The sequence below is a fragment of the Rhinolophus sinicus genome, linkage group LG11 (genome assembly GCF_036562045.2).
Source record: "Rhinolophus sinicus isolate RSC01 linkage group LG11, ASM3656204v1, whole genome shotgun sequence".
Classification (NCBI taxonomy): Eukaryota; Metazoa; Chordata; class Mammalia; order Chiroptera; family Rhinolophidae; genus Rhinolophus; species Rhinolophus sinicus.
Genome location: NC_133760.1, coordinates 46,965,447 through 46,985,106, shown reverse-complemented (window position 1 = coordinate 46,985,106; position 19,660 = coordinate 46,965,447). Strand labels below are relative to the sequence as shown.

General features: G+C 41.3%; 2 protein-coding genes across 5 annotated transcripts in view; one reads left to right on the top strand and one right to left on the bottom strand.

Moving 5' to 3' along the window:
* Window positions 1–15,847, bottom strand: part of ITFG1 (integrin alpha FG-GAP repeat containing 1) — a 123,016-nt gene extending 107,169 nt beyond the window's left edge. Inside the window, exons 1-5 of the mRNA XM_019731862.2 lie at window positions 15,436–15,847; window positions 13,696–13,768; window positions 9,644–9,789; window positions 8,368–8,425; window positions 7,341–7,415 (exon numbers count right to left, since the gene is read on the bottom strand). Of these exons, the coding sequence (XP_019587421.1) occupies window positions 7,341–7,415; window positions 8,368–8,425; window positions 9,644–9,789; window positions 13,696–13,768; window positions 15,436–15,643 (560 nt within the window). The 5' untranslated portion in view covers window positions 15,644–15,847. The remainder of the gene's footprint in view (window positions 1–7,340; window positions 7,416–8,367; window positions 8,426–9,643; window positions 9,790–13,695; window positions 13,769–15,435) is intronic.
* A 47-nt stretch (window positions 15,848–15,894) lies between these two features.
* PHKB (phosphorylase kinase regulatory subunit beta) overlaps window positions 15,895–19,660 on the top strand; it is a 122,067-nt gene continuing 118,301 nt past the window's right edge. For 2 of the 4 annotated variants that reach the window (XM_019731864.2, XM_019731865.2), the window contains exon 1: window positions 15,895–16,049. In XM_019731864.2, the coding sequence (XP_019587423.1) occupies window positions 15,974–16,049 (76 nt within the window). In that variant the 5' untranslated portion in view covers window positions 15,895–15,973. Of the gene's footprint in view, window positions 16,125–18,157; window positions 18,271–19,660 lie in introns of all 4 variants that reach the window. The other 2 variants (XM_019731866.2, XM_074314949.1) reach the window with 2 other exon arrangements.

Genomic DNA, 19,660 nt, shown 5'->3' with positions numbered 1-19,660 from the left:
GAATATCTCTTAAAGGCAGTTAACCGAGCCTTATGCTTTCTACACAGTGTCTATTACCATTCTGGTCTGTACCAAAGGTGGGCTGGGGGAGGGAAGAGCTGCTGTTTCTTTCGGTGCTGCATTTTAAGACTGCTGAAAATTGTATATACATATACACATGTTATATGTATATACAGTTGGCTATCAGAATTAAATTGTTCAAAATTTTATAGTTCAAAATAAAATTCATGTCCCCTACCTTTAATGTTGCTCTTTGTACACATCAGTTTTTCAATAATAAGCAGACACCATATTTTTTAAGCAATTATACTTATATAAACTATAATCTTCTCATATACGTGCTCAACTCCATTTGAAGGCCAAGGCCACAAATACAAACTACGCTGATAATAAAGGAAGAAAACAGCAAAGAAGAGAAAGTGGGCAGTTCTGAGCCGTGGTAAGTCTATTCATTGACATTTCTTGACCTCTGCAGAAAATTCCAATTATTAGCTTCCCGACCCCCGCGCGCGTGCACACATACACGAAACGTTAACTATGTCAAGGTTTTCTAATGTGCGGGCATCATCACCCTTAATCTCAAAGAACAGTATTTATCGAATAATAAATTTAAATATAATTAATGTCAGCTGTAGCTTTTGGCTGCCTATGGTAACAGCTCTTTGATGACCACTGATCCACCCACCTTTCTATTACCAGCCTATACTGAATTACCACTATTTAAGATATCCAGGTAAATTACCACTATTTAAGATATCCATTTTTTCCTTGCAGAACTTTATCATGATGTAAAATATTTTTATATCTGAAATCTTTTTAGTGATCACTCTATCATGTCTCCAAAAAAAAAGTATGTCTACAAATTGGTATATAAATTAAAATTGGTAATTAATTGGTTTTATGTATTCAAGTGTTTAAAAGAACCTCTCTGAGGTTGAATGATTTTAACTACCAGTGTACGACTGTTAAGAACACACACTATATAGTTTGATAACTTACTGAACCAAAGGTAAGATTTTACTGGAAATGCATTTTTTGAACAGATGGACAGAACTTCAAAATGTATTAGTTTATTCATCCTCGTGACACTGCTGGGATGAGGCAGGAATCAGCATAAAGTCCAGTCCTACTCTTCACCTTTATAGATATAAATGCATGAAAATCTCCTTGGAAATATAACATGAAATTATTCCTAATTTTTTAGGTATGATAAATACATTGTGATTATGTATTTTTTTTTTTAAAAATCCTTATTTTTTTTAGATATATATTGAAATATGTATAGATTAAAAATGTCTGGGGAGGGAGCTAGAAGAGAGAGAAATGAGGGAAAAGGTATGAATGAAATAAAACTGGTTAAGAGTTGACAACTATAGCTAGATGACAGGTGCATTATATACAAATTCATCGTTCCATTCTCTTCACCTCTGCATGTTTAAAACTGTCCATAACAAAAGTAAAAAAAAAAAATTTTGAGCTGTTGATTTAGCTCATTCAATTTATGGAAAACCTCTTCCCTATAATCCAATTCACAGACAGTCCTCACTGTCAAACCAATCTCCAAATGAAAGTTATTTTCTGTCAGAGTTTGACCTCGTTTTTTCCATTCAAATAAATGTACTAATATGTGTTTCAAGGAATATTATAAACACTGAAGAGAAAACTACATAAATATTGTAGGACAGATTACTAAAAGCAGTCAAGAATAAAATAATGAGATTCAGATAAAATTGATTCATCTTGTTTTTTTTTAATAGGTTACGAACACAAGATGGTAAAGCAACGTGCTCTTCGTCATCAGTGAACTTCTCATAATGCAATGTGATACAGCTAAAATAATTCACAACACCAGAAGTACAATGAAAGACAAAATGGTCCTTCAGTAAATGTGTATGAATATTGAACTTTAGCGTCTGGCTTTTGACGTAATTAGATAAAAATAGAGTATAAAAATGAGAAATAATTCCAGTTCTTTCTTATTTTTTTAGATCTAACAAAATTTTGTTAAGACTTTAATATATGGTAAAGGGATATATTGCAAAAAATTAGGCTCAGGAGCCAGCATATAAATTTGTTTTCTATTACTAGAATGAAAATAGTAAGTATTTTATAAGACAAAATAACATGCTTGACTTTAAATGGAATTATCTTGCTATGATTTGATGAAATAGGTTTTAGCTACATTATAGAAAAATGTATAGCAAATGTGAAAGAAATTATGTAAAAGTTTTAGTCATGGGTCTGGTAGTCCTAGAGAATATTCCAGTCACATCTGAAACAATCATTGTCATCATTCAAAACTACGAGGGCATGAAAGATACCTTCCTTCCAGTTAATGATGTGTCGTAGGGAGAGTCCTAAGAACAACTGAAAGGTCTGCTTTGTGGAATTGAGTGTTTCTTATGGATGCTCTTTGCTTTGCTCCCCCAGGGCCCTCTCTCAACAATAACAGATTCTCTGACAACAGTCAAGGGATGGAAGAGGCAAAGCCATTAAAACAAAAACTGTCATTACTTCCACAACCCCACTCTAGCACATCTGAATCCAGAGTATCTCAGTGACGACCAATTGCCTTCTTTTGCAGACAAGCTTCATCTTAAGAGAAATAAGCATTAAGACAGAAAGACTGGAAATTCTATTAGTTTAGGATATCTGTGTTTCGTATGCTGCGGGTTTTTACACCCCGGAAACACATCATTAGTAAACTTTAAGGGTAAGGAATATGGCATTTTCGTAGGACAGAGGAGAAAGTTATAGTGGAAACAGGTATATTCTCAGGCACATCAATTGTAGTTCAGGTAGGAGGACCTCTGAGCCCTGAGGATCCAGAAGGTGATTCGCTTCAATGATCTGTGCTTGCATCCTCCTTTGTGGGTCTTTACTCCTGGTAAATAAACACAGCTCACTGTGCTGTGTTCCCAAAGATGGCACATTACTTGGCATCCAACATGTGCTACTGCATTTCGCTTTTGCCATGCCCACATCCACAGGTAGAGTCAGTAATGATCCAATCCTCTCGAGTCTTAGCTAGTTCTTTCATCTACTTTGACCAATAGAATGCAGCAGTGATGCTGTGTAACTTCCGGGTCTGGGCCTCACGAGGTGTGAAGCTCACATCTATACCTCCTGGAAAACAGCACTAAACTATGGGAAGTCCAGCCTCGCCACGTAGGAGTACCGTCAAAAGCCCTCTGTGACTACAACAGAGGGGATGAAGGCAAGAACAGAGAGGTTTTAGAACTTGGGAGGCCAAGATTCCAATCCCAGATGTACTGTTTATTTATATATTGTGAGCTCACACTGGTCCCTTCACTTTTGAATGAGCCCCTCTGGCCACACAAGCTATCTGTTGTGAGAAAAAATATGAGACAGCTGATGGAAAGTGCCAACCAGAGTTACTCATTTTATATATACGAATAAAAATTTAAAAAAATATATATATATATTTTAAAAAGGCTTATTTAGGGTCCTCTCTCTCTCTTCCTTCCCCATCCAACCCCAAGCCTCACAGAGGACAGGTAAATGGTGCAACCTTGTGGTATGCCGCTTCTGAAGTGGTCAGAGACAGGCAGGTTATACGGGGAAGGGTGGGAAAAGACACATTTCTCGAGAACAAAGTCACCCTGATACACACTTGATGGGTCATTCACTCACTCTGGGCCTCTAGTAAAACTCAAAGGTGTGGGATGCACCAGATAAATCGTAAGCATCTCTCAGAAATAACAGCTTGTGTTCAAAAGAGAAAACGTGGCGATTTCTCTCGGCTATATCTTTATTTTGTCCCACTATGCCTACCTCCATAGGGTCTGCAGTAATATTATTGGGTTGGTGCAAAAGTAATTGAGGTTTAAAAGGTTGAAAGGTTCAAAATTGCGGCTTAAAAGGTTAAAAATAATTGCAAAAACCACAATTACTTTGCACCAACCTAACACACCTAAGAGAAGTGCCGGCAGCTCTGACTCCTGGGGCAGGCAGATAGGACAGAAGGCCGGGGCCAGTCTGAAGAAAAACACAGGCCTCCACAGTTGAACCCACAGCTCTACTCAGGGTCAATGTGGGTTGAATCCAGGCCTCCAGGCTGTTGAAAGTCAAGTATGGGGAGCATATTTTCAACAGCGTACATACATACCTTTAAAAAATGCAATAGGAATCTAAGGAAAGAGGACTTAACCTTTGTTTTCAGAAATTACGAATTACTTTGATGCATTTTACCCTAAATTGAAATGGTAATATATACTAATCTTATGCTTGCTTGGTTTTCGTGTTTTTTTCCAAATTTTTTTATTGTGGTAAAATATACATAACATAAAATGTATCATCTTAACCATTTTTAAGTGTATAGTTCAGTGGTATTCCAACTTGTTTTAAAATGGACTTTTTTCTATACAATTGCATAGCACTGAAATAAAACAAAATGATTTCTCCTCAAAGAAGAAAATTGTGATATATGCTAATAAAAATATGCTGAATCAAGACACTTTTAACTATCAGTATTCATGATAAAATGTTACTATTGAATTTCTTTACACAAACTATAAAACTGTGTTTTTCTCAAGAAACCGGTATCTTTCAGAATGAATACTTCAAAGGACACACACCTAAAAATTGTAAGATTTAACTAAAAGCAAAGTGAATAAATTTTGAGAATAACTTCTTAAACCATTTACTTAGAAACAAACAAAAGTTCACTTACATACAACACTGCCGACCAGAACGTAAAACAAAGCAGTACTGATAAATCACCAGGGAATCCTAAGTCATTTAATTGGCCCCGCAAAAGCTTCTGGAGGGACTCCAGAAAATAAAATATAGACCCTTAACTAACATGCCACTTGAAATAATCACAGCATATACAATTTTAAGTCATCTACTAAAACTTTTCACTATTTCTGTGGCTTAATTTTGAAAAAAAAAAATTAGATGAGAAACAGTAGGAGAATAAATTACCTCCAACAACAAAGTTTCTTCCGGAAAAAAGTTAAATTGGTGCAGTGTTTCTATGGAAATACTGATAACAAACTTATTTCTCAAGTTCTAATAGATTCCCTTAAACAACACTGTTCGAAACATAAATAGTATATGAGGGGAGGAGGGGAGGGGCTGCTAGGGGAATTCAAAGAAATTCTGAATCCTCTCAAAGCCACCTTTTTTTGTTAAGATTATGAGTACTAACACTGATCTCAAAGTTAAAAGCTGCCTTAAGGATTATTTGGTTTTCTTTTGTGTTATAACCTCACCATACTTTTCATATTCTTTCTAAAGTAGATTTAAGTGACATAATATCAGATTATTATTCCATTAATTGCAACATTTCCTGTAATGCATCAGCAAACAAAGAAAATCAGCAGTAAAAATAAAGGGTGCTTTAATAAATCGGTCATTGGTTAAAATGTGAGAAAAGATAAAAGGTTACATGGAAAAATAGGGATTTATTCCTCTGGATTGAGAGTAGCTAACTATGTTTAAGTAAAAGAGAGTTTTTTCTGATAATGGAGGGAAAAAAACCCCACCCACAAAACTAACAGTTAAAAATGGCTGCTTTCAGTGCCATTAATATTACATTCAAAGTTTTCATGTGCTCATGGTGAAGTAAACAGAGTACAGTCAAGTATCCATCTGTCACACATTTACATTAATATCCCCAAGTATACAACTTGGGCCTCACCCAGAAGTGTGTTTGGACTCAGTATATGAGTCATGGAAAATCTGAACCGACCAATATAACACGTGGCTTTGATGAAAATTATAGGTACAAGCTTTTTCACTTCAGTACTAAAAACAATACACATCTTCTGAATGCTTACACAACATCAGTTTCAATACCCTTTTATGGAAAATGCTCATTAACGACAATCTCACATCCCTGCAAAAGCAGGTCCACTTAACAGTGAGGTGTTAACGTCTAGCGGTAAGTGATGGGGCGTGTTATTACATTCTTTCAAGTCATCCCAAAGTGAGGTTGAGGCAGAAACTGAAGTCTCACCTTTGAGCATTTAGCACACATCAGTGGTCTCTGGCACCGCGTAGATTTAGCACCCTTCCTGTCCTGCCAGATACCCCCACCGTCCAATTACAAGGGGGTCTTCTGCCTGCTGCCATTCCCGGCTTAGACTGACCATTGCACCTTCACTGCAGCCACACCGGTCATGCTAGCTAAACTTGTGGGCGATCTCCTATTTCCACGCCTGCACTGGGCCAGGACACAGCTGGGGCTTTCCAGCACAATCCCATCTGGGCCACAGAGACAAGGCAGCATCTCCATCCAACTGGTCTCTAAAGCAGGGTTCTCTTCCAGATACTTTTCGAAGCCGGGGGAGAAAACAGGTTTCTCATTCAGGGTTCACAGTAAGTCTTTCAAAGGTCACTATGAATAGTATCAAAACACCCATATTCTTTATTGAACATCTTCAGAAAAAGTGATAGGAAATACGAGTTTCTCCTCATAATACCTTATATTTTGACAATTTACTTGTCTGTGCATCTGTGAATCACGTCTCAAAAACTAATCATAAAAATACAGTATTTTTCCAAAGCACCGAGGGAAAATTCATTACATTTCCAAGTACCCGGGGAAGACAGATTGATAAAGATGCTTGTCTGCACTTGCTGGAAAGTCAAAAAAGTAAATAAATGTGTTCTGTACTCTTGAACTAAATTTTTGTCTTATCAGATACAAAAGAAATTAACCAAGTTGAAGGTATCTCCTGAAAAATCTCTTGCTATCCTGAATTCTTGTGTTAGGAAGACGTATTTTAAGGCTAGAGGAATTACAAAGGAGATCTTTGAATGGCAAGATTGCAGGTGGTCTTTCCTAAGACTGGCACGCTTGGATAGTAAGAGCCCTGGCACACATGTTGGTCAAGGCTAAAGTATACACGGAAACGTTTCCAGAGCTTAGAGAAGGGATGTTTACATTTACAGGCAATTATCGATTGTTCACTGAACAAACAAAAGAAAAAAAGGAACAAGACTTATCATTAAGAGTCCGGGAGCTAACATGACGAAGGTGGAGAATCTGATCAGACTGCACCATCAATCCTATTTAAATTTTTTCATTTCTAAAAGCTTCTAATGAACTAGTATGTAAATAAGGACCTGTAAAGTCTGTAGCTCTAATTTCCAGAGGCATAGAGATGAAGCTGACTCTCCATAGAAAGCAGTTGCAGATCAAATCCAAATTGTTTGGGAAAGCTCATATGTTGACCAAATGCCCTTTTAAAAATCTTTAAGAACAAGGATTTCTAAAGAGCTGGGTTTTTTCCCAGAGGTTAAAGCAATCAGTTCACGCAGACACAGTCCCTGTAGCAGCAATATGTAATGTTACAATCATATTTACTCACCCTCCTAATAGTATCTGTGGCTGGATGGATTCATTTGTGACACCAAATACATCAGGAATTAAATCACCATTGAAGCTGAAAAGAAAATATTAAAAACATTAAGCAGCTATCTTTATTAAGTTCTCTAACTTAGCTTTCAAAGAAAAATAACCTTTGGGAGGTGTGGCAAACGTTACAATGCTCACTGATACATGTGGTGGTCAATGAAACGTCAGCAGGAGTGATGGGTCACTTCTAGGCCAAAGTGTTTAATTTTGGCACCTGGACCCTGCAGCCCCCTTTAAGCTTGCCGAGGCAAAGAGGAGGGCCAGAGTTTCAGACGGCCCAGCCCCACGGACGATGAGGCCTCTGAGAGCCTGACTCCCTGAGTGATGGCACAGAGCGGAGCCCATCACTGACTCACACTGGACATGCACTGTGAGCAAGAAACAAACTTTCATTGTAAAAGTCTGTAATCTCTGCATGATGTGGCCTATCCCTGAGTGACAAGGACACATCACTTATTCCAGAATCATGACCCAGCTTGTTTAGTTAGATGGACTTAGGAGAAATCACCCACAAAAGTAATCCCTAGCTGGTATAAAGATTCAAACTGGCCATTGAATATTGCAACAACAATGGAAAAACATACAACTATGCAAGAAATCAAACTAAGTGCCTTTAAGATTAATCCGTGGATTTACAGTTTAGGCTTCTAATGGTCACTGACCCACGGATACTGTGACTGTAATTTTAATAGCTGCATGAAAGGCAGCTATTAAATCAACATAGATCCAGAACAGATACACTCAAAGCTACTGAAACAAAAAGGAAACACAAATCTCTTCCTCTTTCCAAAACGGTGACTTTCACTGTTCTCTTTCATGGCAAATAAACATCGTATGATCAACAGTACACGCCCCTATCAGCTTTAAAGGGAGATGAACCCAGGGTGGATACTACTTAGCAAAGTAGTTTCTTATGTGAAAAACTTTGTTTTATGTTTGTAAATTGGAAATCACTCAAAGGGAAGCCAGCACATACTTACTCCATAATTAGCGGTTCATCTTGAAAAGTCCTATTAAGTATGGTCATATTGTTAGGGTCTGTAAAGAAAGAAAATCCACAAATCAGCAGCCATTTTATCTTATTTTTGATGTCTACACTTAGGGAAAAATATTCTTTCATTCTTTCCAAGATTCATCTCTAATTGATTCCTCTAGCTGAAATGGACATCAAGTCTGTAAAGGCAAAATATTGGGAGAGCTCGCTCTACTGTGCAGACCAGCACGACAACTTCCATGTGAGGCTTCAATGTAAAAGGCACCTCCGTGAGTCTCCTTTATATATACCGTCCACCATTAGTGCAGTTGACAATTAAGGTTTGGGGTGCAGAAGCCAATACACGCAGAACTGCCAGACTCTATTATAAAAGGCCCGTGTTTATGTATAGGCAGTGCTTTGCACATGGTACTACTTTAGATACTAATTGGCTGAATGATTCTGAAGTATTGAGGTTACTGTCTACATTCCCAAATGTTACCGAAAACACAACTACACCACTGCCACCCCCGCCTTGAAATCTGGCTCCATGAACAAATTGGCTCTTTAGGTGTAATTATTTGGCTTTTCAGATAGGACTTGGAGGTGTGTGGGTGGATATGGCAGACTGACTCAACCTCTGCTCCAACCTTGCTGTGTTTTCCTGGACTGGGGAGACTAGAAACTGAAAACAGCATTTCTCACACAGCTTTCCATCTGACACTCTAAGTACAATGCAAGCCTCGCCAGTAGGACACACTGTGCGTGTGGGGAGGCAGCAGGGCCACGAAGCTGTGCATTTGCCATGTCTGTGTCAGCGTCTGAGGGTTGAATCTGTCAGTATCAAGAGGCCGGTGCAGGACACGCAGGGGGCTGGTGAGTCACAGCAGGCACAATGGCATTCTGACAGTTGTGCAACCGGCCACTTTCGAACAGCAACAAGGCAGTCGCTTCCTTGAAGGCTCTGGGGATTATTCCAGAAAGTTCTATTCTTCAGCTACCCCGATAATTCCGTAAGTCATCAAGATGTTCTAATAAACCTCTGCCTTCGTTAAGCTAGCAAGTACGAATCTGGTTCTCTGGAATTGACCCCAGACCAGTTCTGGGTTGAAAATGAAAAATCAGAAAATGGACTTTTTTTCTTAAGTTGTTACAGACAGTTATAGACACTCAAGAACTGCATTTCTGAACTGATTTCAGAACAATATCTTTGTTACAATCACATAAGAATACAGGCATATTTTTGCTTTAATACCCAATGATAAATATTAAAATAAATTCACCTAATGTCTGATTTTGTCCCCAGAAGATAACAGCTCCTAATTCACCGTGGCCATGATTTTGGGGAAGGTACGTAAGAAGCACATCCATTTGTGAATCTCCGTCATAATCCCCGGGGACGACACTTGTTATCAATGCACTGTGATTCCTAAGAGAGACAAGCATCTTAAGATATCCAGTCCACTTCAAACAGAAAAGTCCGTATTTGCATCACACAAAAATATTTTCAATGCAAAATTTAAAATTTCACAGAACTGACTTGCATTCTGTTCTTAGTATCTTATCAGGCTGCGTGTACGTAGGCCTGTTTGGTCTACAGAAGAATTCAGGACCCATGCAGACTAATCTTAAGAAACAAGACAAATCCGAAACACATGGAGAGAAAGCTCAGTTTTATGTTCAAGCATTGGCTAATACAGTCCTTTTACTTCGTTCTTCTGTCAAGGATACCAAGACACTTGGATGCTGTGTATAACAAATGGAGGCTCATAGTCAATTGTTACAGCAGCAAGGGGTATCACCCTCACTTTGTCAGTTAAAAGGTATTATTTATAAAATATTTAATTTGGATTTTAATGCAGATTTGAAATATACAGTGAAAACAAAATCATCATTTTATTTCTGAGAGCTACTCAAGATTCACACACTTAACTTTATATTTTTAATAATGAAATAATTTGAAAATTATTTCTATAACCTTGAAAACTTAAAACATTCTGGATAGAGTCTTGTCATATGTGTTTGAGTGACCGAACCAAAAAATGGGCCTGAAATTCAATTTATAGTTAATTCTACTTAGAGCAAATAGCAAGACAGCAAGTTTCCAAATAGACGATGGATAATTATTTTCTAAATAGTCTCAAGAACCTAAATACACACACACACACACACGTTTTATTTAAAGTGAAATGAGGAAAATACTGAAAAGGTAGTGAAGAAAAGCAATATAACTATAGCTTTATTATAATGCATCTACTTACTCGGTCCCAGATATTACACCAAGTGCTTAATAGCTATTATCTGATCATTTAATTTTCACTACCTGAACTAGATATTATTCTCATTGAACAGATTAGGACACTGATGTTTGGAGCGATTAAAGTAGCTTCCAGTGTTAAAAAGCTAGTTAAATAGAATAGCTGGAATTCAAATTGAATTGTGTTGGTACCTAAAATTGATCCTTGTTACAATAAAACAGTTTTGGTAGTACCAGTTTCCTCAAAGAATTCCAACAGTACTTTAACCTTTCCATGAAAAATGCCTGGTCCTCAAAAATGATGATGTAGCAACCACACATGCTACTATGTAGCAAAGTGTATCTAAGGGGTACACCTCTGCTTGTGTATGTGTTTATGCATGCAAGTGCAATAATATATATTGCGCATACATGGCACGAATACATGTCCAAACACGTCCATAATTTGGTGGCAAAAAGTACCCTGAAATAGACAGGAATAAACTACAAAGGATTAGATGGAAACTTAGATGAACAGATCCTGAAAGGACATAGCAGATGGAGGGGTGCTAACTGACTTAGCAGGGCAAGGAAACTATAAGCTAAAGTGCCTAGAGAAAAAAGCTCCCGAAGGAAAGATTTTTGCCCTGAAGAAACTCAGGATTTGGAGTCATCAGGAAGAGTACAGGACAATAGTGAGGCACCAGGCTAAAAACTGGCTTAACTGCAAGTCTGTCTTGTGAGTGATGGTCCCTTCTGCCTCTCGCTGAACCAGGCAAGAACCAAACCATGTTTATTTCTGGGAAGTTTCAGGCCTTAGAGATTTAAGTTATAGCAGAGGGTAAGGTTTTAGCCCTAAGCTAAAAACAGGGAGTTAATGGCAAGTCTACAAAAGGAAAAGTCTGGTACTTTGCCCCCAGCTCTGCCCTATTCCTAGGATGCCAATCAGCCAGGAATACCCGCTCAGGGCAAGAGAGAGGAGACAAGCCCCACCATGCAAAAGAGTTTCCAAATTAGCTCTTTAGTGCCTTCCTCTTAAATAGGAATAGACACCCCTGACTTTCCAAGAAAACCATGGAAATTAAAGACAGCCAAAACAAACAGCAATAAGGAATATGAAGAAAACAGAAAATAAACAGAGGGAATGAAAGAAAACTTCAAAACTACACTTGAAGACATAAGAGAAGCATGTCCATTATAGCAAAACAAAAGAACAGCATAGTGAGACAAAAGAATGGGAGCATAGAAAACTTCTTGGAGACAAAAACATGACAGCAGCTAACATAAAAAATTCAATAGGAGGATTAAGTTGAGAAAACCTCCTGGCAAGGAAAATAAAACAAAATGACAAAAATACAGATAAAATAAAGGAATAAAGGATAGACCCAGGCAGTCTACTAACCAACTGACAGGAATTCCTGAAAGAGGAAACAAAAAAATTATCAAAGAAATAACATAAGAACGTTTCAAAAAGCCCCCAAGGAGAAAAGCTTCCTGCTTGAAGGGGCCCAGTGTAATAAATGAAAAATCATCTACACCAAGACACATGATCATGAAATTTTACAGCAAAAGGGATGAAGAAAACTTAATGTCTTCCAAAATTAAAACCAAACAAATCAGATTTTAAGGATTAGGAGAAAGAATAACACTGGATTTTAATATAGCGACCAATGAAGCTAGAGGACTACAGGTTAAACCAAAGCATTAGAGTGAGTAGGAAAGAACTGTGGCCATGGACGGACATGCCACGCCTCCTCCCTCAGCAATGTCCTGAAGGCTGCACTCCAGGGAAGTCAGCGAAGGAGCTAAGAGCAAAACGGCCCAGGCTTTAAGCCACAAGGACCCAAAAAGAGTAGCAGAGGGCAAGGTCCCAGACGGAATCCTGCAGAAGGGCCAGAGAATGACCCAGAGTGGGCAGCAGGGCAGAGGACTCGGTGGGGAAAACAAAAATGCACAGTAGGTACATGGCAGATATGAGGGAACATCTGCAAAGAAATTAAGGATATGTATACAGAAAACTATGCAATTCATTTCTTTAAAAAGCAGTCATTTACTCCAGGAGGGACACACTGTACAGACCTGAAGTCCTGTTTGGTTCTGAAGTACACAGAATCTACACGGTCAAAATGTAAACAATGATTAGTGATTGAACTAAAGCTATGATATACCTAGATGGAAATGATGGAGATTATTTAAAGATGGTAAGTCCTTATTTACACTAACAAAAAAATCTAAGCGATGAAGATGATAACTCAATTACAGTGAAAAAACATATTTTAAAGTATGGAACTAAACACCAGACGAAAGAGCTAAACGTTTTAAAAGTGATTGCATCTGAGAGAGGAACAGGGGACTGGGGGAGGAAAAGGGGGAAGGATAGTTACTTTTACTTTGAAAAATATTCTAGTAAAATAAAAACAAGAGTTTCCAAGTTTTAAAAATACAGCAAGTCCTTACATAACATCCCTGATAGGTTCTTCGACTTTAAGCCAAACAACATATAAGGAAACCAATTTTACCACAGGCTACTTGCTATACACGAAAGTGAAGTGCCTATGGCATTTCACCAATGTTATAATGAAAAGACGCCAAATGAAACAACATTTTCGGGGACCTCTTGTATACAAAACACCACTGCATTAATAAAAAAAATTAATTGGGATTTTTTTTGTTTTTTGGCTTAGTGGAACCCAAGTCCTTTATTTCCCATACATTTCTTCCCCTACCTCCCACAAAGCCCAGTTGACCTGATAAGCCTGGGAGTGAGCTGCTCCCAAGGGCACACTTAGGATAAGGGACAGACAATCCTGAACACATTCAAGAAAGCATATTAACTTGCAAGGAAATGGAGGGCATTTATACAGGAACAGACCTGGATCCTTCAAAATGTGTTTATTTATTTTTCAAGTAAGCCATTTTTAAACTGGCACATTCACTATTTTTCCTAACAAATTATTTACTGCTTGTATCTTGTAACTACTGTTTTTGTGTCAATACCACAGTTGAGTAAAACTGATTTCAAAGACAATCCAACTAGCTATTGTGTATCTATTATGACACTAATGACTGTTTTACAAAACCAAATACATTTGTACTTACTTCAAGGATATCTTTACTTTGGGTTTAAAATAGGGTGCGTTCTGGTCTGCCAAAAAGACGATTAAATCATTTCCTAAAAGAAGCGAATATATGATATTAGAATGTTTCCCGGTAAGACATCCAATCAGTGGTTACAAGAAGTTTCTGGGCACTGTTCTCAATAAGAAAACTTTTATTTACTCCAGTTTATTTGCCCTCCCAAAGTTAGTCCTACTTGTCTGATGGAATGGGGATTCCTAACAGCGTATCACAAGTTCAATGTTCAAAGCAGCAAAGATATAGGAAGGATGAACATGGAAAATGTAGTTGGTCCACTCAAACTGAAGGCAATGGCTTCTGCCTGGAGTCAGGTTGGCTGACTTAAAAGAATCAAGAGCATGTCTTACAACTAACTCTACTGTATGTCAAGCCTCGTCGTCCCCAAACCTAACAACGCAGCCCCTTATTAAGGCTGTTTAGTTCATCAGATGCATCACACCAAGGACACAGGAACTCCTGCAGATATCTGACTAGTAACAAGGACATGATACGTATGTAAGCCGAAAAAGCTAAATCCTCCAAGACCCTCCCCGGTGGCTCCTATGGGACCACCCCACAGATTGATACATTCTCGGAAGTCAATGAGCGCTCACTGGAACAGACTTTTGAAATTGTTTAATGAAACATAAGCCACCTTTAAAGTTAAGAGTCTGTATCGGTTTGGATGGCGTAGCTACAGCTGTGGCAGTATGTGCCCTTTTTGCAACATATGGAGTCACACAAAGATAGAAAACATCCAGGGTCCACAAGCCACTCTGGGGTCCTTGCAAGGGCCCCAAGACATGTGGCCCAGGATCCTGTCAGTCAGGTTCTGCATAAGCACTTCACTTCTTCCTCAGTGGCCTTGACCTTAACTAGTACCTGGTTCTGTGGGTACGCAAGAAAGCTAATTGTCAGCATCAAGATTTACAAAAGAGTTTGCTTTGTCACAGCTAAAGCAAGGGACTCTCAAGAACCTCAAGGTGGCAAAGAAAGAAGAGATTTGGAAGGCAGGATAGTGACCAAAGCAAGGCAAGGTCCGGTGCACATAAAAGGCTGGGCAGCCCAGGAGGGAGAAGAATCTGCAGTTGTCCAACCCTTTCCCAGGGAGACACTGGGTTTATCAGTGACCCGTGCAAAACGTTTGTGAATTGTGGAGTGTTTAGGGCATTGGCAGGGCACAGTGGCTTCAAACAAAGCTGGGACCCCAACAAAGGGAGGGCAGGATGAGTTAGGTAAATGTGGAGGAAGGAAGACGTCCCCTAGAGAAGACATTGTCAAGTCGCATCTTTTCCAGGTCACCAAGGGAAGGAAGACTGGAGAAGAAAAGCGGGGAGGAACGAAGGGGCCTTGGGCGAGGACGCAGAGCCGAGCTCCAAAGACTCCCGGGGACCAGGAAGAACTTCGGGAGGCAGGTGATTCCACGGGGAGGAGACGGTGTGTGAGCGAAGGCCGCGGGCTTCTCAGGGGAAAAACTGGGGTGTTTCCAGGGCGCTGACGGGCACGGGGAGATCAAACTGTGGGGCCAGGCCGGGACCTGGGGCTGGAAAAGATGGAGAAGACGGGCAAGCTGTCAAGGATGCTGGAGATACACGGAGAGAGACAGGGCTGGGGGAGACGGGCCGGGAAATGCAAGAGGGCCCGCCATCCGAGCAAGGGGTGCGGGGGACACCGGGAGGGACACCGGGACAGCGGACAGAGGGAGGGTCGGCAAGCACTGACTTTCCCGCAGCACGAAGAGGTCCGTCTGCTTGTCGGAGTTGAGGTCTCCGAAGGCCGCCAGGGTGCCCCAGGCCTCGGCCCCAAAGAGTTCGGCCGTGACGTTGTGCAGCGCCCGAGCCGGGACCGGCCCGACTCCCAGCAGCGCGAGCCCCCGAAGCAGCGGAACCAACAGCACCCAGCAGCTCGGCAGCCGGCCCGCCGCCGCCATGGCCGCCCCTCGGCCCCCGCCCGCGGCTCCGCGCCGCGCTTTACGGCAGCCGGAAAGCACCGCGCCGCAGGCCGACAGCGAACGGGCGCAACCTCGACGCTCGTGCGAGCCGCCAGCGGGCCCTCTCTCCCGGTCCCGCACGGGCAGCCCCTCTGACGCGAGGGAGGCCGAGGAGCTGGGCTGAAGATCGCCCTCGCGCGCACTTCCGGTCGGCGCGCGTCCCGACAGTGTCGCGCGGAGGGGGCGGGGCCGCCGGCGGAGTTGACAGGCGGCCGGGGGGGCGGTGGCCGCGGCGGCGGCGGCGGCGGCGGCGGCGGCGGCCCCTGCGCGATGGCGGGGGCGGCGGGGCTCATGGCCGAAGTGAGCTGGACGGTCTTGGAGCGAAGAGCCCGGGCCAAGCGCTCAGGTTTGGCTGGCTGGGGCGCCACCCCACCCCCACCGCGGCGGTGCTCCCCCTTCGAGCGCCTGGGGCGGGAGGCAGGTGGGGGTCCCAGAATGAGCCTGCGCCCGCGTGTGGCCCTTAGAAAGCAGCCGGCGGCCGGCCTCCCGCCTGATGTCTCTCCCCCCACCTGTAGGAATCAGGTGGTGGTCCCACCGTGGTCCCCTGTACGTTCCCCAACCCAGTTTCGTGTGTGTCCCCCTCAAAGTCGGTGGTGGCGTCGCCTTCCCCGGAGGCGTCCTCCTGAGAAATCAGACGGCGGCCACCTTCCTGGAAGGACAGTGTCCTCCTCCCGTGTGTGCCTCCCCGAAGTCAGGTGGCCTCGTGTGCCTGCGACCCGGCCCTAGACGCGGGCGGCTGCGCACTGACAGCTTCCCCGCGGGCTCCGAGCCCCAGCCGGTTCCCATGTGGCGGCAGTGGACGGGGACAGGGTCTCGGGCCACGAAGGGCTTCCCGCCCAGGCAGTGAGGGCTCAGACGGAAGCAGTTCCCCTCCCTAGTCACGGCCCCTGGGCGCCTGCTTCCCAGTGGCTCGCAGACCCGAGGCCACCGAGGTCACACGACGCTGCTGCGCAGACAGTTGTAACAGTACAAGTGTCCTGAACCGACTCGTTCAAATTGCAAAGTCACTGACTTCGAAGTTAGCACTTGTGGCCGTGAAGTCCTCTGAGAGCCAGGATGGCTGGATATAACCCTGGGCTAAAAGTGTGCCTAGCGACGGGAAGGATGGTGAAGGACGAGGCTTCAACTTAGAGTCTTGCCTTTAAAAGGACTGATGCTACTGTGTGTCAGCTTTGGGAGGTGCAGATGTCAGCGTTCCCAATCTAAGAACACCCCAATGCGCAGCCCTGAGAAAACTAGCTCTGCATTTGCTTTGATATTAAGGAAATTTTTTCTCGGCTAATACGTTACCGTTATGTTTTGGGCTTTTCCCATTTATGAAGTTCTTAGTTGTCTTTTGTGCACCCTGCCCCCCCCCTTTTTAATTTGAAGAAAATATCTAATTTCATAAATTATAGAGTAGAAATTTACCCCAGCCTTTCTTGCTAATTTCATTATTTTTAAACCTTCAAAAAAGTTTCACACTAATTTACTTAGGGTGATATTAAAAGAACCAAAAAAATATGAGAATTTTCAAAAAGTAGTCCTTAACCTCAATACAGTTCATTGGAATTGTCACATATAGTTTTGTTTCACACTTTCTCTTAAAATTTTTGTGTCATACTGAAGTATTGAGTTGCACACTAGCAATGTATCTATCTGGGTTATAAAGAGTGTCACTGAATTGATAGCATCTGGTCAGAGAGCATAACCACAGCTTTTTACAGGGAACTAAGCTCTGTCCTCAGCATATATTTTAAAAGCATTTCTCCTTTCCCTTGATAAGCACATAGGGTTTGTTTTCTTCTCCAGTTTTCATTTCCTCCAAAATGTCATAACAGTAAGCTTTGAAAACCACCTCCCCTTTCTTAACTGAGAAAAAAACCACAATTTTACTTAATTGTTGTCAAATGCAGTCACTTAAATTCAATTTCATGTGCAACGTAGTTTAGTGCATCGTGTAAATGTGGGATGTACCTATATGTTTACATCACAGTGGTAAAGGCGATCTTTTGAAGTCATTACTCCAAATTAGTTGAGGCTACAGATTCTTCTGCTAACACTATAAAGTTTCTTCAGTGAATCACAGCCATCCTGATTCATTAAAAACAATCAACTTGATTTTGGTACTTTTAGAAGAATCTGTAATCAGCTTTGTTTGAAACTGGCACTAACCTGATAGGACTACAGGGTTCTGAGCATTGTTACATAGTAGCCTAATCATTTCACTGCTCAATAGAGAATGCTACTCTTATGTAATGTTTAATAAGTGGATATTATGTATTTCCTGCCTAATCCCTATAAGCAACTGTAACTTACCAAAGCAAAGACAATCAAATTTTCAAGTCATAAAGAGAAAATAAAATTATAATGAAGCTCAATTATTGTCTTTGTTGCACAGTGCATCGTGTTAATGACTGCTCACACTGCTTCCAATTAATCTAATGCTGATTGCTTCTAACCTTCACTAAACAGTTTTGAAAATTGCTGTAGTTTAGCCTGTGACGCTTATGATTAGAGCCAACAATCTGAAATGGCCAGCTCACCTGCTGCGGTCGCCTCTTCTCCACCGGCTTTCTTAAGGTCTGGTAAGTGCGAAGACCCCCAAAGGGTTACCTGGTAATTTTAAATACCTTTGTTTCTGAAGTTTGATGTCACCATAGGATTTTCTTTTGGTTTTATACCTGTTTGGTGGCCCCAGCCTGAGCACCATTGGTCTGCTGCTTGTGAAGCTCAAGGCTGCACTGTAGGTGCTAAATGTTGTTGTACTGGCCCGAGAAGTGACAGCTGAGCGTCAGTTGTCAAATGAGTACATACCAAGCTTCTTTAATGATCTTTGTCTTCTTGCATAATGGAAGTAACGTTTTAAGAGGAGTTTTTGGAGAGCATCCCAGTTATTTACTCTTTGTTAGCTCCTTGTGAAGTAGGTATTTTTACATAATACATTTTCATAGACAGGAAAGGGAAGCTGGCTTGAGGAAGAGGTGAAGCAACTTGCTGGGTCTGGAGACTATTCTGTTTCTAGGCCATGTGCTTTGCCTTCTGTCCCGTGGCTTCTTGATATAAGGGCAGCGGAAGGTGTTGGCACAGTGGCTCTTAGGCTGTCATACTGGTGAAACCCCTTGCAAGCTGGGTGCAAACTGTGGAATTGCTCCTCAGATGAGTGCCCAGGAGTTTGAAAACAACTTGGAGGAGGTTCATGCACCCAGGAAAGATGTGGATGGATTCCCGTTTGGAATCCAGGCCTTGGGAAGTATCCAATCTCACTTTACAGAAGAAGAAAAGGGCTTTGTTAAGGGGCTCTGGGGCTGAAATGAGGACTAAAGTCTTTAGGGCTTTTCCTGTAAGTTTCCACTCACCTTGGGCCATTGAAAACCTGTTGGTGTGTGAACACTTCCAGAAAAGCCTGCTGGCAAGAGTCTGCTTTGTCTCTAATGTACCTTAAGCAGAATATTCAAGCCTCAGGACTCATTAACAACTAAATATGAGGTGAGCCAGCCAAACAGTGAGAGTGAAAACTTTTCTTTTTGTTTCACCACAACCATGCAGAAGCAGTTCCCCCTTTTATTTCCATTTATATTTCAAGTCCTGTTTTGGCAAGATTCAGGAGAAAAATCTTGAAGAAAAGAAATAAGAAATATCTTAGGGAAGAATCATGAACAGGAGATAACAAAGCATATGCTTTAAGCAATGAAAAATGATTCTTGTCTTTAGTTGTCATCAGCTAAATGACAAAATAGTGTATTATATATAACATTGCCAATTATTTCTGATTTAATCTTTGAACTAAGAGAACAAGAGGACATATATCTTTGGACTGTGTTTTCATTAAGCACCAGGCTCTGTTTTCCATTTTGGCTGTCCAAATAAGGGCTTGGTGCATTTTCAGCACGAGCAAAGTCACTTACATAGCAGTTATGGGGAAACAGAATGCTAAGATAAGCTTTTATGCATCAGTAGTCCTAAAAAATTTCAACA